At 40.0% G+C, this 24308-nt stretch overlaps 1 protein-coding gene across 3 annotated transcripts in view; it reads right to left on the bottom strand.

Moving 5' to 3' along the window:
• The window catches only part of LOC122554209 (polypyrimidine tract-binding protein 2), a 74669-nt gene that overhangs the window by 31792 nt on the left and 18569 nt on the right, over positions 1–24308 (bottom strand). For all 3 annotated transcript variants that reach the window (XM_043698864.1, XM_043698865.1, XM_043698866.1), the window contains exons 4-7: positions 20651–20823; positions 13950–14093; positions 11893–12057; positions 11697–11807 (exon numbers count right to left, since the gene is read on the bottom strand). In XM_043698864.1, the coding sequence (XP_043554799.1) occupies positions 11697–11807; positions 11893–12057; positions 13950–14093; positions 20651–20823 (593 nt within the window). The remainder of the gene's footprint in view (positions 1–11696; positions 11808–11892; positions 12058–13949; positions 14094–20650; positions 20824–24308) is intronic.

The following is a 24308-nucleotide window of genomic DNA, read 5'->3' as shown; positions in this document are numbered from 1 at the left end:
TTAGTGGCTCAGTGAGAATGAATAGGTCGTCTTTGAAACTGAAAAGTAGCCCTAAAAAAAATTTGACCCCTGGTTGACAACGAAACAGAAGTAACATTGGAGGAGTATTCAGCAGGCATCCAGTCATAAAATTGCTACAAAATCAGAACCGAGAATGCTACAACTCAAAGCCATTTGGATCATCCTGTCTGTGCCAGCTGTTTGACAGTGCTACCCGACTGCTCAACCCCCCATAACACTGCAATTCTTTTACTTCAAAGTCTTTATTCTATTCACTTTTAGATAGTACTCGATCTATTTCTGACACCAATTTAGTAAGATCACAACTCAAATAAAAAAATTCCATACACTTCTAGTTCTTTTAACAATCATCTTGATTCTGCACCAAAAGTCAATGGAACTCATTTAATCAGAACCACTGATTATTTTGAACATCTCTATTAAATCTCAACCTTCCCCATTTTGAGGAACTCAACTCCACCTTTGCCAGACCGTGAACACATGTCCTTCAACGCTTTGTTCTATTCTGAACAAGCATTTCTATATCCTCTTGAAGACCTTTAGATCTTCCTTAAAATATGGTGTCCAGAATGTAACAATACTCCAACTGAGACCAAGCAGCATGTACTGAAGATTTAGTACAACTTTTAGTCTATTTTATTCTATTTGTTTAATTAAAGTAAACTGGCCATTCATTTCAACGGCTCTTTTCATTGTTTCCTCCCAACTCAAAGATTTGCATTCATATACCCTACGCCCCTTCGAGAATTTTAATCAGCTAGTTCATAGTGTCTCATTTGTCCTACCAAACTTCATACTGTTCGGAATCCACCACATGCCCCTTTCATAAATCTATGTCCCACTGAAACACTTTAGTATCCCTGCTTTTTTTTCTACTTCACTTGTGCACTTTTCGTCATCTGTAAGCTTTGAAATTATGCTAGGAATACCTCAAAGCAGATTATTAACTTCTGAGACGAGTTTGGTCCAAGCACCATCTCAATATATGCTTCCCTGTCTGAAAAACAAATGACATCATCCTCTATTGGTTGGTTGAATTTCTTAAAGTAAAAGAACTTCTTGACTCCATTCATTTACTCAGAATAAAAGGAGCTGCCATTGGTACTAACATGGTTCAGTGATGTCTGTCTTTTGTAGACAACATTCTTTGGCCTAGTTATATTCAAGGCCCACGTCCATCACCACATTTTTTGAAAAAAATAGTACGCTGATGACTTTATGGATTCCATTTCTTATTCTAACCCTAAAAACTTTTATTGACCTTATTTCCCTTTAGAACCTCTATTACATGAAGAATGTCCATCATTCCTCAACTGACGTTTCCATTTCTGGTTAACAATATTCCCAATGAAAGCCTAGAGTGTCCCACAGCTACCTTGACCATACGTCTTCACACTCTACTTCCTGCAAAGAACCCATTCCATTCTCTCAGTTTCTCCATCTCTTTTGCAGCTGTTTTGTTGATGCAACCTTTCATACCAAATCATTCTGGAGGGCATCATTTTTCCTCAACTTTGATCTCCCTTGGATGGTAGGGCACTCAATATCTACTGCACTGCAGTTTTCACCCCAACCCCTCGAATTTATGGAAGGATTTCCCTGGTTTTCACTTCCATGCCCAGTCATCAACCTGTGCCTTTCATACACCTCCAACGCAATATCACCAAACCTTCCCTTGCTTTAAACATTGTGACAGGGCTGTTCCCTCCAAAGCACCCTTATTCAATCTCAAGTCCCTTTCAATAACCTGTTCTTTCCTTCAACACTAATTCACGCAAGTGCAAATCTGACCACATTACCCATGCTTCAAAAGGAATAAATGCGAAGTAGTCTTTGAATTCTATTTTAAGGCAAATATCTTTTAATCTATTTAAATGACATTGTACGTCACTAAAATACTTCAGTGCTTTTCAGTAAACTGCAATGAAATATGGATTTTTGTTTTGATGATGCAATATCCACAAAATCAGAGCTAAACATGTGAAAGAATGCCAAACTCCATAATGACAATCATACATCGTTATCATTTTCTGTATTACCCTACTTTCTTTTTAAATGCTTTCCACCAAAGTCTCCAGGGAGTAAAAATTATTTATTAAGTGAAGATTTTTCACCCAAGTCTAATGTAATAGCATAATTGAGACAAGCACTTCAGGAATATTGCAATGTCAGAAGTTGCCTCTTTTAGATAAGCAACACTACCTAATCATGGGCCCCCCAAAAAAAATCACAAGACAACATTTGAAAAGTAGAGGAATTTGCAGATAATCCCAGCCAAAATTTATTCTCTAACAAATATTACAAGCAAGCTTATGGAAGCTTACAGTACATAAGCTATTTGGTATTATAAGAGCTAGACATCATGCTCCGGAGATGTTTGAAAGGAATTAAATGTTATATGTTTTTCATGTGTCCTATAAGGAAATAAGCAGCGAGTTTAGAAGAGATCAAAAATGTCAGAAATCATTCCTGAAACTATCCTCATCTTAGACTAAAGCAGAAATTGAGATTGGAGAAACTCAGCACATTTGGCAGCACCTGTGGAGGGAAAGCAAAATCATAGAGACCAGTGACCCTTCTTCAGAGGGCTGTATTTAATGAGGGTACATTAAGTGATATAGTGTGAAAAATGGTTTTAACTTGAGCAAAAGCAAGAGAAAATGATGCAATGGACATTTTCCCAGAGCCTTGAGAGTTGTAAACAACATATGTACCAATTACAAGCTATTTTATGTGGTTCCTAAAAATAATTTTCCAAGCTCAATTAAATTAGCTTTAAATGTTTGAAGGATATAAATTTTATTAATTTTGCTTAAAAACTTTGCAGACACGACTCACATATGGATATCTTCTTAAAATACCACGGGCTCAAAAAACTAAATGAGTTTCTATCCTCCTTTGAATTTAAGGCAGAAGCAGTAGCTAGGGTGAAGACAGATTCAAAAACATGGCTTTTTACACAATGTCAATACAAAGCCATGCTTACTCTTTGAGGAAAGCAACATGCATCTTGATCACAAATTTTAAATATACCTAATTAACTCAGCGGTCTGATTCAATTCTCAAACCAATATCCTTTTCTCCATTATTCCATTTCGACACAGATATCCCAAGGAGTATAAAAGCTTCGTTTTCCAGCTAAAAATGAAATTAACATCATTTCATCAGTCTTCATGAAAGGTTTATACTTCAATTTGGTGTGAGCCTCCAATTTTGAAATTCTGTTCCTATTTTCGTTTCCTAAATACAGGCACATATCACTTACTACAATTGTGACAATACAACAGTGCACAGAAAGAAAGATTGATCAAGTGACTACATGGTTGTCTGATCATGGGAATAGCATGTGCAAAGGCAGCATGGAAGTCCAAAAATAATCCCCATACTTGGGTAGCTTTTCACTTAACCCCAAAGCCTTAACACTTTTACTTACTGCATCAACTGTTATGACAAACCAGAATGGATTTCTGGAAGTCACGTATGAAAGGTACACACAAACCCAAACTAAAAAAGATATCATTTTTAACCAATGCATTCACAAAAGATAGCATCCCTTGTACCAAATCAAGAACGTTTTCGTCCCAAGAGGAGTGAAAAGTCCAGAAAGGTTGTTGATAGCAATAGGGAATAGATAGGGACAGGTATTCACCTCAAAATTTCTTTCACCCACACCAGGAACTAAAACCATACCTGACATGAATTGTTGGTGACAGATCACTCCTTGTGGCTTACAGAAGTCGTGTACCTAACCAGAAAGCTTGTAGCCGACAAAAATGACTACAGGTTATTGCCAGGTGTTTTGAAAACAGCACTTGGAAACATTTTTTGCCACAATCTATGCTAACAGAACATTATCACAAACAAGAAAAATGAAGACTATTAAGTTGAAAGGTCACAAGATAAATCACTTAGTCACACGATTGACATTAGCCAAAGGCATTTGGATAATCAAATAGTTGCAAGTAGCACAACTAAAACTCTGCAGCCAGTCATTCCTTTTTTGTCACAGTAACAAGAATTATGGAAATCTTAAAATATATAAACTACAATTTGATACAGAACGTCATAAAATTGTTAACGTACAGATATACAGCCATTACAAACAGCAAATAAACCACATTTTAAAAAGCAAAGAGACAGAATGCAAAAAACTGCAAATTGAAGAGGTATATACAAGAATGAAAATTGAATTTGCGCAGCATGTTTGACAAATCTCAAGTCATAGATACCTGTCTACTATTTATAAATTGCAAAGACCACCTTTTCTTAAAGCCCACCCATTTATTTCTAATCGTCCATATGAAATATTCCATTTCATTAAGGTCCTCAAAACAGAGCTGTCTCAAATACGCTTTCTTAAATCAAGATCTTCTGCTGATTAAAACAATTACTACATACCTTAGTAGCCATTGCTAAGCTTGTACTTCTCTCACCTCATTTTTCAATAATTCCAACAACTCCAGATACAGAGGAACTTTGATTACCAAGCAGTTATCGGAATATCGGATTATCCGGCAAGATCAAGAGGTCCTGATGCTTGGCTAAACTATGCTATCAGTCATTCGATTAACCGATTGAAATACTGCCCACGTACGACCTTCAGATAATCGAGGTTCCTCTGTATTACATATTAAATGAACTACTTCCTCCAACTCTTTATTGTTCCTCCGCATCTCTAGTACTAAATCCACTAGGTTCAGTTTCAATCTTGAATTTGAGTCAGTATGAGACACAGTTCTTGATAAACTGAAGGTTTCTACCTCAAATCGCTGTATCCCAACTGTGCATGCTTCCTCTAGAAGAAATTTCTTTTTTTTTACTACTTTGCTGTTTCTTGGCTCCAGCTACCTATTATTCCTCAGCTCCTCCCTTCCCAGCAAGGAAAGCTAACAAAAAAGGCTATTCCAAAAATAGAAGACAAAAAAGTTTGCTTGCAAGGATGCTAAGAGCACCAACTCGAGAGCTGGAAGGAAAAATGTCACTGATTAGTGAGGCATGTTGTCATTCATTTCCTAGTTAAGTTCCTGCAGAAGGCATCATCTGGTAATCAGTGAAGTTATGTGAACTTTTTACTTTGTAGTATTACTTCAAAAATGCTGAAGAACTTGCCACTTATTAATAAAGATACAGCCAGCTTTGATAACTAGGTTTTTTTTTTGCAGTGAACAAATTCAAATTTAGAGTGGTGGACAAGACGGTGAAATAGTATTTTAGAGGCCAAGATTCAGGATTTGGAGAGAAGAGGTCAAATCTGACACTAACCATTGGAAATTTAAATTCATCAGAAGAATGAGACTTGGGGAATACTTCCAAGATGTCAGCAGTGGTCCCAAGGAGCCAAGTGACAAACCAGAACAGTCACCACAGATCCGTAGAGGTGTGACCAAAGGAGCAGTCGATTTGGACCCCTCTGGAGGGCCGGTGCCCTGGGCTTGATATGTATGCTCTAACCGTTACCATGTGATGCCTGGAGGAGGAACACATCATATCCCATCTTGGGACCATGCAACCACACAGGATACATGTGGATTTCAAGTGCTTCCTCATTTCCCCTCCCACCACTTTATCCCAGTCCCAAGCGTCCAACTCTGCCCCACCCTCCAGACCCGTCCATCACTGCCCCCTCTGACCAATCACTTTCTCCCTCACCTTAATCCACTTATCACTTTCCCAGCTACGTCCTTGCAACCCCAGCCCCCTCTCATTTCTCTCTCAGCCCCAACCCACTAGCCTCATTCCTGTTTTTGGGCATAAGCCCTTCATCGATTCTCTTGCACCTCAGATGCTGCCTGACTGGCAGTGCTTTTCCAGCACCACACTAAGACCAGAAGACATAGGAGTGGATGTATGGTCATTCAGCCCATAGAGTCCACTGTGCCATTCAATCATGGTTGATGGGCATTTCAGCACCACTTACCCGCACCACTCTCTCGCTGGAGAAATGTCTCCTCATTTCAGTTTTAGATTGATCCCCTCTAATTCTAAGGCTGTGCCCATGGGTCAGAATATCACCACCCAACAGAAACAAATTCCCAGCGTCCACCCCTTTTAAACCATGCATTATCTTGTAAGTTTCTATTAGGTCGCCCCTCAACCGTCTAAACTCTAATGAATTCAATCCCAGGATCCTCAGCCGTTCATCACATGTTAGACCTGCCACTTCAAGGATCGTCCAAGAGAATCTCCACTGGAGACGCTCCAGTGCCAGTATGCCCTGAGGTGTGGGGCCCAAAACTGGACACCGTATTCTAAATGAAGCCTAATCAGAGCTATATAAAGTGTCAGTAGCACATTGCCGCTTTTACATTCCAACCCTTTTGAGACGTAATGTTGTCATTTATTTGCTTCCTCAACCATGGACTCAACCTGCAAGTCAACTTTTAGAGAAGCCTGGACAAGCACTCCCAGATCCCTTTGTACTTTGGCTTTATGAATTTTCTCTCAGTTTATAAAATAGTCCATATTCTTTTTTCCAAAGTGCAAGACTTCACATTTGGTAACACAAACTCATCAGCCATTTCCTGGACCACTCTCCTAAATCTTTCTGCAGCCTCCCCACCTCCTCAGAACTACCTGCCTATCCATCTAACTTCGTATCATCAGTGAACTTTGCCAGAATGCCCCCAGTTCCTTTATCCAGATCATTAATATACAAAATGAACTGTGGCCCCAACATTGAACCCTGCTGGACACCATTTGTCGCCAGCTGCCGTTCCAAAAAAGAAACTTTTATCCTAACGGTCTTCTGTCAGACAGCCGATCCTCAATCCATACCAGTAGCTCACTTCAAACACCATGTGCCCTCACCTTACTCAACCGCCTCCTGTGAAGCACTTTAAAAGGCCTTTTGGAAGTCTAGGTAGATAATATCCACTGGGTTTCCTTGGTCTAATCTACTTGTTACCTCTTCAAAAGAATTCAAAACAGGTTTGTCAGGCACGACCTCCCCTTACTAAATCCATGCTGACCTGTTCTAATCCGACCCTGCACTTCCAAGAATTTAGAAATCTTATTCTTAATGATGGATTCTAGAATTTTACCGACAACCGAGGTTAGGCTAATCGGCCTATAGTTTCCCATCTTTTGTCGTGATCCTTTCTTGAACAAGGGGGTTACAACAGCGATTTTCCAATCATCTGGGACTTTCCCTGACTCCAGTGATTTTTGAAAGATCAAAACCAATGCCTCCACTATTTCTTCAGCCACCTCCCTCAAATCACTAGGATATAGCCCATTGATGCCAGGAGATTTATCAATGTTTAGACCTTTTAGCTTTCCTAGCACACTCTTTTGTTACGAATACCATACTCAACTCTGCCCCTTGACTCTACTTAATTGTTGAGATATTACCCATGTCTACCACTGTGAAGACTAACAAGCATTGATTAAAGTTCTTCAGCTATTTCCTTATCTCTCAGCACTAGCCTTCCAGCATCAATTTGGAACAGCCCAATTTCTACTTTTGCCTCTCATTTGTTTCTTATGCATCGAAAGTGACTTTTACTAATCATTTCTAATATTACTGGCTAGCTTACCTTCATATTTGATCCTCCCATTCCTTATTTGTCTTTGTTATCCTCCGTTTTTGCAGTCTTCCCAATCTTCTGATTTCCCAGTGCTCTTGGTCAGTTTATAAGCGCGCTATGATACATTTCCTGACTCCCTTTGTCAGCCATGCTGTCTAATCCACCCTGGATAATCGCTTTTCTTTGGGATGACCTCTGTACTGTGTCCTCCATTACACACAGAAACTCCTGCCTTGTTGCTCTGTTGTCTTCCACACTAGGCTCTGCTTCCAGTCGATTTTGGTCAGTTCCTCTCATGCCCTTGTAATTACCTTTAACTGTAACACCATTACGTCAGATTTTGCCACACTCTCTACTCTGATCTCCAACATCTGCAGTCCTCACTTTCTCCAAGTATGCTCAGGAAGTGTGTAAATGCCAGATTCATCAGCTGCACCCACAAGATCGAGCAAAACATCACCCAATCACAACAGAACGCCATCCATTCTCTCAAAACCAAATCTCAACTTCATCATCAAACCAGCAGATAAAAACCGATGAGTCATTATCATTCAGACTAGAATGGACTACTTGCAAGTAAGTGTACAGACAACTGAACAACCAGAAACACTACAGGCAATCCAACCAAAAGAGCACACCCATGAACTCAACACGTTGATCAAAAAACTTTTGATCCAGTCCTTCAAAGTTCCCTAGCTGATCTCATCTAACATACTTCTCACATTGGGAACTTCTATTGCCTTCTGAAGATACACAAAGCCAACACACCAGGATGTCCCATTGCATCAGGCAATAGGACCCTATGTGAGAACCTCCCTGGCTATGTGGAAGGCATCTTAAAACCCATTTTTGGTGGATCCCCAGCTTCTGTCACTACACTACAGATTTCTTACAGAAACCCAGCACCCACAGACCAGTCAAACCGGGAACATTCCTCACCACGATGAACGTTTCTGCACTCTACACTAGTATCCCCCACAATGACGGCATCGCAGTAACAACCTTTGTACTGAATACCAAATCTCCAAGCACCATCCTACAACTCATAGGCTTCATCCTCAACCACAACATTTTCACCTCTGACACCCAGTTCCTGATCTTGCACCCCAATATGCCAACATTTTCATGCACAGGCTCAAACAAGACTTCTTTGCTGCACAGGACCTCCAACCAATACTATACACCAGATATATTGATGACATTTTCTTCCTCCGGATGCAAGACAAGGAGTCACTGAAACAGCTACACAGTGACAACAACACGGTTTATTCCGCTACTTACTATGGACTACTCTTTAGTATCGGTCTCATTCTTGGACACATGCATCTCCAACGATGGGCACCTCACCTCTACCCACAAACCCACGGATATCATCATTATGTGCAATTCTCTAGCTTTCATCCTAAACAGATAAAAACAATCACCCCCTATGCATACACAGGACCTGTTCAGATGAGGAGGAATGTGGTGGACATCTGAAGGTGCTCAAGGAAGCCTTCATAAGAACTGGCTATAATGGTCAACTCATCGATTGCCAGTTCTGATATGCCACAGCGAGAAACCGTAATGACCTGGTCTGGAGAAGGACACTGGTTGTAACTGATCAGATACCCTTCGTTGTCCAGTAGTTCCTGGGAGCAGAAAAACTATGCTATGTTCTTCACAGCCTGCAACACATTAATCGATGAGGAGAGCACCTTGCCAAGACCTTCCCTACAGCTCCACTTCACACCATTAAACAACTGCCAAACCTCAAACTGTCCAGCCTTCAGGACAACATCGACCACAACACCGTACAAACCCTGTCATGGCAACCACTGCAAGATGCCTCAGGAGGAGGGAAGAGAGAGGTTCTTATTGCAACCGAGAGAGACAGCACGAGAGCGAAATCAGTCATTTACAGACGGTGCCTATGCTCCCATCAGTCCAGGACTGTTCTCGGCAGCACTTTTAAGTCACTGGAAACAAAAGATGCGTTTCTGTCGGGACCTCAAGATCTCCTTCGGACAATCGAGGTTCCTCTGTACTCTGATATCTTGGTATTTGAGATATACAATTCCCCGTTTGTCAAGAGTGCCAGTTAAAACTAAAAGTTTGCTATTTGACAAATATTCCACTATGTGAAGGTGAGAGAGTCAAGAGTTGGAAAGGTTAGGTCCTGGGAGCGTTGCTGAAGACTTTGGAGTTTAGGTTCATAGTTCCTTGAAAATGGGGTTACAGGTAGATAAGATAGTGAAAGTGGCATTAGTATGCTTTCCTTGACAGGTCAGAGCAATTGAGTATACAAGTTGGGAGCTCATATTGCAGCTGTGCAGGACATTACTCAGGTCACTTTTGAAATATTGTGTGCATTTCTGGTCTCCGTTATACGGTGTTGTGAAACTTGAGAGTGCTGAAAAGATTTACAAGGGTGTTGCCACTTTTGGAGAGTTTGAGCTAAAGGGAGAGACTGAACAGGCTGGAGCTATTTTCCTTGGAGCGGAGGCTGAGGGATGACCTTTTAGGAGTCTATAAAATCATGAGGGGCATGGAGAGGGTAAATAGACAAGATTGTTTTGCTTGGGGGGGGGGGGAGAAGGAGAGAGAAGAGAAGAGTCATCCAAAACTAGAGAGGGTGGTGCGTGCATGGAATGAGCTGCCAGAGCAAGTGAAGGAGGTTGGTACAATTACATTTAAAAAGGCAACTGAATGGGTACACAAATAAGGGCTTAGTGGGGATAAAAGGCCAAACACTTGCAAATGGGACCAGATTAAAATTTAGGATATCTGGTCGGCATGGACAAGTTGGACTGAAGGATCTGTCTTTATGACCATAAAAAAGTGTGCTGCAGAGAGACAAATTCTGAGTGATAGCTTTGGGTTTCAGGAACGAAGGAGTGAGTTCGGACGTTAAGGCTGCCTGCTAATTTTAGCTCTCATCTGTTAATCCCGGTGTCTGAGGAATCTATTGGTTCTTCACTTATAGATAATGATAGCGAACCACATTTAACCATCAGAATCTGTGCAAGTGAAGTGCAGAGCATCTGATGGGATTGTCATAAATCTACATGTATGAAATTTAGAGGCAATAGAGCTCTAAACCCACTTTTCATTAGCTCATTTTGTCTTGCCCCACCATCACACTTGTCATTGACTGTCTTCTGCTGCCCACCCTATCGGAGACCTTCCCTATTTCTTTCTGCCTTAGGAAAGCTACAGGTTTAAAACAAGTTCAAACTATTTACTCTAACAAAGGCCACTGACCTGAAAATTTTACTTTGTTTCTCATCACAGATACTGTCTGACTGATTTCATATTTCAACAAAGCTTAGAGGTTTATAAAATCATGAGGAGCATGGATAGGATAAATATACAAGATCTTTTCCGTGGTAGGGTGAAAGCCCAGAACTAGGGGGCATAGGTTTAGGGTGAGTGGGGCAAAATATAAAAAAAACCTAAAGGGCAACTTTTTCACGCAGAGGTTGTACATGTATGGAATGAGCTGCCAGAGGAAATGGTGGAGGCTAGTACAATTGCAACATTTAAAAAGGCATCTAGATGGGTATATGAATGGAAAGGGTTTGGCGGGATATGGGCCAGATGCTGGCAGGTGGGACTAGATTGGGTTGGGATATATCTGGTCGGCATTGACGAGTTGGACCAAAGAGTCCGTTTCCGTGCTGTACATCTCTATGACTCATACCACTTCATAGCTGTGTGGCCAGAAAAATATTCGAGCTTCAAACAATTTGAAATATGCAGTTGATATACAGGCAAGATTTGGCAAATCAACTTTGAGCTTGAAGAAATTAAAATATTGACAATCTCAATATTAATTTTTTTATTCCAATGAGTGATTTCACACATTCCATGTTTAACTTAAAATTAATGGCCAAATAAGATAATGAACAAAACTAATAAGAACGTTAAAAGTTCTTTCATTCCACAGATGTTAAACAGCATTGTGTTGGTTAACTTCAAAAAATAAGCAGGTATATAAATACTCATTCTAGGACTGGCACAGCTAATCAGCCAGACAATACATAAAAGCTATCTTAATAAGGCCATAACCACTAAAATCTTGTTCCAGTGAAACACTTCTGCCTGTTCTCACAGGGATAAGCAGAAATGCAGGTACCGTATAAAAATTATCAACTGTGTCCCACTTACCAGTTTTGCTTGCTGTGCATTTATAGGATCAGAATATTGCAGCAGAGCTTGAAACTGATTATTCTTCGTAAAAGTAATGATTTTCAATACTGGCCCAAATTTGGAAAAAATCTATAACAAAATAAACAAACAACGCAGTTAATACCCATCAAAAGCTTAATTGAAACCACAACAACAATTTGAAGCATAAACGCACCTGATAAAGTACATCCAAAGTTACTGGATAATACATGTTGTCAATAATTACTCGGAGTACTGGGCTCTGAGCTGGTGTCACTGCACTCTCACTGACTGTAGTTCCAGCAAGTGGGGTACTTGCTGTCTGCACAGCAGTTACAGCCTGAAGAACAGCTTGGGCACGCTGAAAGCAGTAAGAGACAAATAAGCTTCTCTGTTATATCTCAATTTTAAAATATTTGAAATATCATCCTTAAACTGTCAAATTGCTCTTATGCGGCCAAACTTAGGGGAAAACTTATTTTTCATTGGGTGAGGAGAAACAAAACTAAAAGCCATCTGTTTTTGTCAGTTTCTAAAATACGTTTAACTAGAATTCAACAAACAATTTGCTATATATTCTTATTAAATAAATTCAAATTAGAGTTACTTACATTGATTTACTTTACTAGATAATTCAATTTTAAACTCAACATAAATGGTTAGCAATGTGCTTCACAAAAAGGTAAGGGCTCATGGATTTGGGACTCAGAAGGTATTTTCAACTTGACACTGATTGCAGTGGAGTGTTGCAATAATCAGTACTAGGGCCAAATTATTTTCAACCTTTTCTCTTACTGTCTTTTAACTTCAGGAGGTAGAGAACAAGAAGTCTAAGTTTACAGTTGATGCAAAGCTCGATGGAACTGTAAGCTGTGAGGAAGATACAAAAATGTTGAGAAATAGAGGGGTTATGAGTCAGGCAACAAATTGCCACCACAACCTAATGAGAGGAATTGAAAGAAATATCAATCAAAATAAAAAAAAATCAGTATTTTTTTACAAAGTATGAAACGCCTAAATATTGCTGAAAGAAAGAGACAGGGCTAAATTTTACCATACTTTGGAAAAGTGTCACTTGGGTTGTGTATCATGGAGGGTTTCTCTCCTTGGAGACCTAGCAAGTTTTCATGCAATTGTCCCAAAACTTGCCTCATTAACTACATACCATGCCCCTATAAAGCAATGCTAGCCGGATTCTCCCAATTGCCAGAATAACTATAGGTATGCCAACATTCTGGTGCTGGTGTCATATTTAAAACACCACTGCACACCTGATGAAGTAGGGTAGTCTGGAACTGTCCTCAACATTTGCAGATACACTTAATGACAAGGTCCTAGGGAGTATTGGTGAACACAGAGACCCTGGAGTGCAGACACAAAGGCAGACACAAAGGCAGACACAAAGGCAGACACAAACATTGCTCCTTTTTCCAATTAAAGCCAACTGTTGCTTTGAAAGCATGTCTTTTATTTAGCAATACTCTATTTCTGTATTATCAAGCTACATTCTGTCTAAATTTTCCTGCTGCTGTGCACAGCAACAACTCGCAGAACTGGAACGAAATGCATTTGCACACCCATTCCTAATGGTGACCTTCTGAACAGCTATGCAGCCAAGCAGCTTTGAGGAAATAATTTTACCGAGTGATCATTGGCAAACTCAGAACAGTAAAGCTCAAAGAGCTGGGTGCACTCTTACTAGTGTAAATTTAGCATACATTACTACAGCGAATACTAAAAAAAAGAGAAGTGGCATGTAGGCTTTTATTACAAGATGACTGGAGTAAAAGAATGGGAATGCTTATTGGCGTTTTGGGCTTTGGTGAGACCTGGACTATTGCGCAGATGATTTAGTCTCTATATCAAAATATGGACAAACTTACCATGAGTGGGGGGGGGTTCAGCAAAATTTCCCTAGATTGGTTTTATAGGATGAAAGACATCCTATGCTGTGGCTGCATTAATTGGGCCTATGCTGTCTGGAGTTTAGAAGAACCTGGTGTGATCTGTGATTTATACATTAACTTGGACTGAACGTTTGAAGAAAGGCACACTATAAACAGGAAAACAACATTAATTTCTTGTGCATTATATGCAATCAAACCTAAAGTAACTTACATGCAAATTTGGGAATAGAAGCATGAGATAAAACAATCACACCCGACCCAAGCCTCAAATTCATAATTTCAAATAAAGAAACAAAGAGTCCTGAGTACGAACATGTAACACTCCCAAAATGAACCAAAGAATAACCTGGTTTAAAGCATCATCTGTCTTCAACTCTTTATGGTTGGAGTACTGAATATAGATAGGCTGATTCCGAAGGTGAGGTGTTACTGCAGTGTAGTAATTCACCATGGTGATGGCTGCCTCTTCTGAAGCCATTTCCAAGAAAGCCTGGAAAAAAAATGTAAAGGAATCAAAAACAGCAAGTACGATTTTTTTTAAAAATGGCATTTCAAACATTTAGATAGTGTGATAAGATCAAGTCATTAAGTAACATCTGATGCATAGCGGAGTATTTTTGTTTTTAATTACAAACTGCCAATGCTGTAAAATGTATGTGCATCTCAAATGAATGAGTGTTTCTTTAGTGCATGCTTCAATTTCTTCAGGTGGTTAACTCAATCTTCCATAAAACAACTAACATTTTTCACTCGTTATCCTGGCATTTAACCAGGCCTTATTTTTTCTTTACTACTGATCAAAGCTAGACAAAGAAGAAACGCCTAAAATAACTGAAGTGAATAACAGAAGCATAGTCATTTTACAATATATATCAAGTCAGTGGTGGAAACAGGATGTTGTAGGGAACCCACACACTAGCTAATTACATCAGCAAGCTAAAGATTGCTATCCCCAATCCTGCCAGGATTCAGTGGTGCTTAGTGATCGTTCTGAGCTGGCATGGACTTCCTATGTCTTCCAAAGGCTTCACAGCAAACACGGTCAGAGTTGCCAGTGGCCTCGCAGAGATTCCTTTCCAAAGATGATTAGTGCCCCAAAAAATAAAATGATGTAGCACTGGGAAGGGAAAATGCAAACAGCTATCCCATTGTCCTTATATTTGACCCTTGCTGGTGATTCCCAATGAATCCTATTTACCCTCTGCTGGAATACCACAAATGATCATTGACAAAGGCTCCACTTTAAAACTGGCAGCACCCCCTGCACCCAGCAGCATTGGCTGTACTGGACAGCTGTTAATTTGACTGACATGGGTTGGGTGGCCGTAGCAGAGTCCCTAAATCCCAGAGAATGCCCAGTGCTAGCCATAACATTATTCCAGCCCCAGGTGTGGTAAAATATTATACAGGTAATCGGGTAAAAATAAACCTTTAACCACATATCGTCAACTAAATCACCAATAAGGTAAACTTGGCTAGAACATGATAATCGTATTCTCTCCTGCTCATTTTTTTGATTAGGCACTTCACAATCTTCCAGGCTCAACATCAAACCTTTACCTTGCATGTTTTCGTTGTTCTTGGTTTCACCCAGACAGCAATACATTAACTCTTTACAAAACCATGTTTCTTTTCTAACACCAGCACCATGCTGTTTGGTTCTGAAAGAACCAATCAGTCTCCGATCTTCCAGCCTTTCAGATCTTCCTGTCTGCTTGGCAACCCACTTGTTAAAAATCTGTTACAGGTCATTCTGCTATAACACGCTAATGCAAATTCATGATAACATAATTGATAAATTGGGAACATTGTTTCTAAAACGTTAACTTTTAAAACATGTTGGCTGTAATACTTTTATTGCCAACCCTAAACACTTCTAAAGTGCAATTTTTCTATAACACGGAGTTGCACAAGAACACAATCAATCATTCTGTTATAGAAGAACCACCTGTACATCTCTAACATTTCCAAGTTGTGATAATAGGTCATCAAGCTGAAACACTGACTTGGTTTCTCTTTCTGCTCCTGAATATTACGAACATTTTCTGCTTTTACTTCAGATTCCTGAAAATATTCACTTCTGAACTAATCCAGATTATTCCTCAAACTAGTCTCGGCTCTTCTTGGGATGAAACAGTTACCTATGCCTGTTGCCTCCAGGGTTTACCATTCTCACACATACACTCAAGAGGTCCACAGCACAAAATGGGCTTTCAACCCATCAAGTCGGCACCAGGCAAAAACCACTTAACTATTTTAATCTCATTTTCCAGCACTTGGCCCATAGCCTTGCATGTCTTGGCATGACAAGTATATATCTAAATATTTAAATGTTTTTACAAGCAGTGAGTTCTAGATTCCCACTACCTAGATTAGAGTGCTGCTGGAAAAGCACAGCAGGTCAGGCAGCATCTGAGGAGCAGGAAAATTGATGCTTTGGGCAAAAGTCCTTCATCAGGAATGGATAAGATGTTCTGGGGGTTGCAGGGAGAGAGGGAGAGAGGGAGAGAGGGAGAGAGGGAGAGAGGAGAGAGGGGGAGAGAGGGAGAGAGAGGGAGAGAGAGGGAGAGACTCAGATTTTTGTGGAGAGGAGAACTTCAAGGTCGACATCCTTGCAAGAGGATTCGCAGTAAGGTTAAAATCAACTAGGCAAAAGTGAGGACTGCAGGTGCTGGAAACCAGTCTAGCTTAGAGTGGTGCTGGAAACGGACAGGTCAGGCAGCAGAGGAGCAGGAAAATCGATGTTTTGGGCAAAAGCCCTTCTCTGGTTTCCAGCCTCTAGATTCCCACCACCAATTGGGAGAGAAAATGTTTGCTCACATCCTCTAAACCTGCTGACTCTCACCTTATGACCCAGTCACCAATCCCTCCAAATGGAAAGCATTTATTCCTGTCTACCCTGTTATGCCTCAAATTTCATACATCTCAATGCAACCCCCTCAGTCTCTTGTGCTACAAGGGAAATAATCTCTCCAGCCCAAGCAACATCCTAATAAATTCTTTTAGATCCTCCTCAATGCAATCACATCTCTCTTATAAAGTAGATTCCAGAACTATAGACACTATTTTAGTTGCAGCCTAAACATTTTATACAGTCTGGCATAATCTCTCAGCTCTTAATTTTATTATCTGAGGCATAGAATTGGAGTTTCCCTGTGCCTTCCCCACTATCTTAAGGTACCGGTGGACATATACACCAAGTTCCCCCAAACCTGTGTGCTTCTCGGGCTTTCATCAGACATTTGCTTGAACTTGGGCAGGACAAACAAGGCATCACCCCAGATTTATCCAAATGAAATTCCATTTACCACAGATCAGCTAGTCTATATCCTCCTGTAAATCAAAGGCTACCCTCATCAGGAGTTAACACCTCACTAATTCTTGTATCATCCGTGAACTTATTGATCAACCTTCCTACATTAAAGTTTAAATAGGTTATACATAAAAGACAGCAAAGTCCACAACATGGATCCTTGTAGAACCCCACTGTGCACAAGGTTCCAGTTACTAAAAGCCCTGGACTGTCACCCTCTGCTTCCTGCCACTCAGCCAATTTTGGATCCAATTAGCCAATTTCCTTGCAGCCCATGGGTTCTTACCTTCACTAAGAGACTCCCATATGCTACCTTAACAAAAGCCTTGCTGAAACCCAAGTATTACGCTCATCTATACACCTGGTTATCGCTTCAAAAAAATTCAAGTCAGACACTACTTCGCCTTAAAAACCTATGCTCACTGTTCTTATTAATTTCTGCCTCTCCAAGCGCAAATTAATTCTGTTCCTCAGCAGTGCTCCCAGTAGTTTCCATACCACGGAGGCTCGTCCGAGTGGCCTGTAGTTTCCTGGTTTATCACTTGCGTGTTTTTGAATAACTGTACAACATTGGCACTTAAAGGGGATCAAAAGTTACAGGGAGAAGGCGGGGGAAAGCAGTTGAGAATCACATCGGCCATGACTGAATGGTGGAGCAGATTCGAATGAGTAGAATTAGGCTCTTTGACTCATATCTTACTGTCTTACAGCTGTCCTCCAGTCATGTGCACATACGCATGTATTTGAGGACTGAAAATTACTGCTCATTCTTCTGCCTCCCTGAACAGCTTGGGCACATTTTACCCAACCCTGGAAATTTATCAACAATTAAGACTACCATGAGCCAGAACTTACTCCCTGCCCATGCTAATTCTTTAAGTATATCATAGCCCTTTTGCCTATTCCTAAACACACACAGTCCCTCTCACTAGTCTCACAAAGTTGGTGTGTAAAAGAAAAAGGTTTAAATTGTAAAATGGGGGAAAGCATTGCCATGTCCCTTTTAAAAGGTGGTGTTCCTTTCCGTGTTTTGAGATTTAAAAATGAAATGTCTGTAGGTGAGCGACATTATCAAAAGCCAGTTAACAGGCCCAAGCAGCATTTTTTTTAACCCAGACAACAGTTTAAATTCAGCCCATTAATTTGAAAAGGTATTTGGAGACTAAGGACCAATTGAATTTAAATCTGTTGGTTTTGACAACCTCAAACCAAAATCAGATTTAAACGAAGTAATATGTATAAAAAGATGTGGATATTTGAAAATTGGGAGGAGAGCCACCTGCCATCTGAGAAAGAAATATTGGACTCAAGAAATCTCTGCACTCGAAAAAAAGCACCACTTATCCATAAAAGGTACAAGGCACGTTTAGATAATATTCTAACACCAGAAACTGACTGAAGACGTTCAGAACAGAAGAATTATACAGAAAGCATCCCTGACAGCAGAATCAGCAGACAGGAAGAGAAGCATTCCAGAGGATCCATTCCTGTGAACTTGAGATTAAGTTTTAACTTATTGTTCTTATTAATTGGATCCCATATTATTGAAACAGCATACCAATAGAATTTAATTCACTAAGGGAGTAATTGTTCAGTTTTTTAGGAATTGTTAATTTGTTCACTGTTGGAGTTAGAATAAATAATTTGTTACTTGTTAACTGCAGAGCAAGTGAAAGAATTTCATTTCAGTTAACCACTCCTTTATAACCGTTTGTGGGGATAAGAGGTCAGTCATACCATTTGTCACACTATCAGATTAAGAGACAAATGTGTTCTTTTCTGCGTGTTTCAGTTTTAATTCTCAGGAAGGTGTTGACCTCCGCTTTGTAACACTAATGAACACCAACAGAATAATTCATTTGGAAAGTTACCTATATCCCCAGGTTCCAAACACAAATTAAGACTGACTCGTAATTGGCCGTACTTTTTGCCTAGTTACCCTTAAATGTACTTGTACAATAAATTAGGATTTTCCTTAATTTTACCTGCCATTGTTATTTCATGTCACCTTATCTTCTCTCAGATTTTCTTTTTAAGTTTCCCCTTGCACATTCTATGCTCCTGAGGCTTTTGTTGTTTTAAGCTTTCAGTATCTGCTATAAGCCTATCTAATTTTGGATGTATCTTGATATCCAGAGTTCACAGGATTTGTTGGTCCCACTATCTTTATTGAAAGATATTAGACTTGGATTCTCCCTATTTCTTCGAGTGTGTCCCGCTGCTCTGAGAGATTTACCTAATTAGATGTATCTGCTCCTAGTCCACTCTGGCCAAATTATAACTGACCATAAGATTTGGCCTTTTCCCAGTTTAAAAAACTTCTACCCATTAAAAACCTGTTGAAGTACGACAGAATTATTGGCAAGTGATATGATGCCCAGCATAAATTATTGTTCAGCAATTGACAAGATTTCTGAAGATTAATCTGATCAGTTAGAAGGGAGGAAATTAGGCCTCACTGAACCGTTGAAGGCATTCACAACAATGATAGTAAACATGCTCAGACAGTCAAAGTATTGCTGTGGTTCTGTTCGCCGAGCTGGAAGTTTTTGTTGCAAACGTTTCGTCCCCTGTCTAGGTGACATCCTCAGTGCTTGGGAGCCTCCTGTGAAGCGCTTCTGTGGTGTTTCCTCCGGCATTTACAGTGGCCTGTCCCTTACCGGCCACTACAGCGGACAGCTGAAACTGACAACCGGAAGCGGCAGGGACAGGCCACTGTAAATGCCGGAGGAAACACCACAGAAGCGCTTCACAGGAGGCTCCCAAGCACTGAGGATGTCACCTAGACAGGGGACGAAACGTTTGCAACAAAAACTTCCAGCTCGGCGAACAGAACCACAGCAACAAGCACCCGAGCTACAAATCTTCTCTCAAACTTTGAAAGTCAAAGTATTATTGTATGGAATGGAAAGAGACAAAAAAATTAGTTGCTTCACACTGCTTTTATGCAACCAGATGAACATATTTTTAACAGTAGTGTTAAAAACACAACATGCTGAATTTTTTTTTTAAATTAATAATTATATTGAAATGCAATCAAAACAATTCAATATGGGTTCCCACTTAACTTTCTGTCAGGTCTTTCAAGTCCTACCTGACTATATTCCTCAAGATTAATGAAAATGTACAGCTCAGGTTTCCAAGCACGGTCAACCACGTTGTACTGCCACTCTTGTCAAGTAGTACTTTCCACCCAGGATATATTTCCCATCTTTTACTCATGCTCCAGATCAGAACATTAACTATCAGAAACGAGTCACAGACAGTGACCGTGACCCTTCAGACGATCTGCATCATGTGACACCAAGTCAGAGACTTGGAAATAAACAGCAGTTACACTGCTGATGTTGAAATTAATGTTCTCCTTTATTTCATAAACCTCTAAGATTATGAAGCTCTTTTCACAAATGAAAAAGTGCAAATAATGTTACACTCAAAGTGTACGGTAGGAGGGAGAAAGAGAGGAGGGAGGAGGGGAAGAACTGAAATATTTGAACATGTAAATGATGTTAGGTGACGTTAGCACGCATACAGCAAGTTCTCTATCAAGGCCACCCCCATTTAACATTTGTTTTACTTTTACATAAGTTAATGGGCCAAATATGTTGCGTGTCACAAGATTTATTTTAACGCCATCCAACTAGTGGCTATACATTAAAAATAGCTCAACACAGTTAACAGCACTCACATCTGCTTTAAATAAGAGTACACTTGATATTCTAGGTTGTGCATACCTGGTTTTTCCCTTTCAACATCAAAATGTTGGTAACCTTGCCAAATGGTAAACCCAAAGCTATGACTTCAGTTTCCGTAACTTCACTAGACAGCTTCCTGATGTGGAGGACACGAGATGGTGCACCAATCATCTTATCGTCACCTTTAAATTTCTTGCTGTCACTGCCATTAGCTGCAGAACATAAATTCATAATTTGCTAAAATAAAAAAAGTGAAAAATCTATGACCACTGAAGAAGTTAATTTAGCTTTTCTAAAAGTGATTTTGAAATGAGTAAGTAGAAACTACTAAAATGTAAACTAAATGGAATGAGACTACTTCACGGCAGCTAATTAGCTGCTTGTACTTGGATCAGATAATACACACAAAAAAAACCCATTTAGTTACCGGTATCTCAGTACTGAACAAAATACTTCCGCAATTCCATGCGTGGGGGATGAGGATAACCCTTCCAAGCAGTAATTTTAGTTAATTAACATTTATATACCACTGATGAGAAAAAACAAAGATGTGTTTTTTCTCAAAAAATGTTTGTGCCATTTGTTGACGAGGCCTGCACAATCTGTTGTGCTGACTCCTTCCATTATAATTGTCATTTTTATACTGGAACTATATACCACCATGTAGTCTGATCAAAGATTTCTTTTTCTAGAACGCATGATAAAATATTGATCAGACTACATGGTGGTGTATAATTCTATATAAAAATGACAATTATAAATGGAAGGAGTTAGCACAACAGATTGCAGCAAAAACATATCAGGAAATCAACTGGTGCAGGCCTAGGTCAACAAATGGCACAATATTTTTTTTTTAAAATTAACTTCTTTATTGTTCAAATTTGTTTCAAAAGAAAGCCATGGTAATCAATATCCAACACTAACATGGTCACTTGCGTCCATGCATACCTGGACTTTCACAAGAGTAAATTTTAATTCAAAACAACAACAACATGGTTAACTTTCTCCCAGTCACTTTAAAGGTATGTATGCCGATTTGTTTTTAGTGTATGATGATCAGATTTTTGTATAGATGTTGGGATGACCACGAGAATTAATTTTGCTCATGGGTAGAGGAGAATCACGAAAAGGCTTTTAGCTGCGTAGCAACTTCAATTGTGAAAAATGTTATTCCCTCTGATCAGACTCCCAACAAGGGAACATAATCCTAATATCAGAGCTTGATTATTCAGAAGTTTCAGGAAGCATCTTTCACACAAAAATATGGAACTCCATCCTTCTACAAAATATCTGACCTAAGTGCATTTTGAAATTTTTAAATGGAGTACCAAAAATTGTTAGACGGGGTGTCGAAGGGGACAGAAGCAAAGTGAACATTTGAAATTGATCTACAAATTAGCCATAATGTAACTTAAAAGGCAAATCCAGCTCAAATGGATGAACACAGTCTTTTTCTGTTTTCTTCTCTCTTTTGGCAAAAAGAAAGTCAACACCAATGGTGCAATTTTCAGGCAAAGTAACACGAGACCAGGTGATATTTGTACTTAACATGGAGATGCAATTCAGAACCCACTGAAGTCTAGATCATGTTTTTTAAAGCAGGTGATTTTAATTTTCATTGCAAATCATCCTTGAAGATGGTGATGAATTGATTTCTTAAACCGCTGCAGTCGGCTTAGTTAAAAAGGAAAGTCAACATTGTCCCAGAGGACCTCTTTGGGTAGGCCCACAAAGCTGGTGGATACTAAGGGACAGCAATATATTTCAATGTCAGGATGACAACTAACCGGGAGGAAACTTGCAGATAGTGGAGGTCCCTATCCTTATAAATACTAACAGTGGTGGGTTTTAGAAAGTGCTGTCTCAGTAGCCTTGGTGAATTTCTGCAATGCATCTTGTAATAATATCAGCAATGCGACCATGCATCGGTGGTGGGGGAAAAAGTGAATGTTTGTGGAAGCGTTGCCAAAGCAGACTGCTTTATCTTGATGATACAAGCTCAAGTGTTGTTTGAACTCCACTCATCCAGTCAAGTGGAGAGTATTCCATCACATTCCTGACCCGTCCTGAGGATGGTTGACATACTTTAAAAGAATAAGGAGGAGAGTTGCTCACTGCAGGATTTCTAGCTTTTGTTCTGCTCTCATCAGCACAGTATTTATATGGCCAACCTAGTTGGGTTTCTGGTCAAAAAGGTAGGCCCCAGAATGTTGATTTGGGAGTTCAGTGATGGTAATGCCATTGAATGTTGAGGGATCATTAGATTTTCCCTGATTGAGGATGGTCAGCACCTGTCACTTCTGTGGGATGAATATTAGACCACAACATACTGCAGCAGAATTAAGCCATTTGGCCCAGTGGGTCTGCTCCACCATATGATCATGGCTGATGTTTCTCAACCCCATTCTCCTATCTCCTTCCGTAAACCTTGATCCCTTTACTAATCAAGATCCGATCTTGGTCTTAAATACACTCAGTGACTCAGCCTCAATAGCCTTCTGTATCAATAAGCTCCACAGACTAAAAAAGTATCAACCCATCCATCACTAAGTATCAAGAGTAGGTGGCAATGGCCAGGTTGAATTTGACTTGCTTTTAGGAGGACACCTACGTAATCTTCCACATTGCCGAGCAGATGCCAATATTTTTGTTGCATAATACAGCTGAGCAAGAGGCACAGCTAATTCTGTAACAGCTTACTTTGCAGCAGTTGGCACGCTTTCCAGTAATTTTCACTGAAACAGGGTCAATCCCTTAGTCTGATAGTAATGGTGGATTGAGGGATAAACCAACAGATTGAATTGCAGTACAATTCTAGTGCTAACAGTACCTCACACTTGCAGTCAAGTGGTTAGATTTGTTTGAAGTCTACCCCATTGAATATGATGCTAGTGCCACACAGTATGCTGGCAGTCATCCTCAAATTATGAAGATATGACTTCACCTCCCCAAGGGCTGTAAATGGGTGACTCTTACTTTCATGGACAGATGCATCTGCATTGGTGAGGATGAGGTCAAGGGTGGGTGGGTAGGCAGGTAGACATGGAGGCATGGCAGGCAATCTAATAGGTACGTCCTTTAGGCTTCAATCAGCTCAGTCAGTGGCAATGCTGAACCAGTGACGAACAATGAAGCTCCCAGGGAGAGCAGTCTGCACATGGTGTCACCTTCAAATGGTACTGAGCACCATTGGGGGTGCTGGCATGTGATAATGAAGACAATGTTTGACCTGATAACTCTGGAACCCATGAAATGTATAAAGTTCAAAGGCCCAACTGCGATGCCAGCTGATGTTTTCTGGGAAATATTCTTAAGGTATAACTCCATGTCAGCAGTTATATCTGGCTACTGTGGGACAACTCAGACAGTGGAATTTTGATCCCAGATGTTAGGATTGAATTTCCAGTTGTTTCCAGCAAAGTTGGTGTCAGGTAACCCATCAGGTTTCATTCCAGGGACGGGAAGGGACAGGGACGGGAAGGGACAGGGACACATCCAGCCCATAGAGTCCATATCTCTAAAGAGCATCCCAACCAGACCTACCCTCTTACCCTATCCCTATAATTCTGTATTTCCCATGTCCAATCCAATACCCTATACATCCCTGAACACTATATATAGCCAAATTAGCATGTCCAATTTACTTAACCTGCACACCTTTGATTAGATTAGATTACTTATATTGTGGAAACAGGCC

Source organism: Chiloscyllium plagiosum, chromosome 11 (genome assembly GCF_004010195.1).
Source record: "Chiloscyllium plagiosum isolate BGI_BamShark_2017 chromosome 11, ASM401019v2, whole genome shotgun sequence".
NCBI classification, from domain to species: Eukaryota; Metazoa; Chordata; class Chondrichthyes; order Orectolobiformes; family Hemiscylliidae; genus Chiloscyllium; species Chiloscyllium plagiosum.
This window is presented reverse-complemented; position numbering and strand designations above follow the sequence as displayed.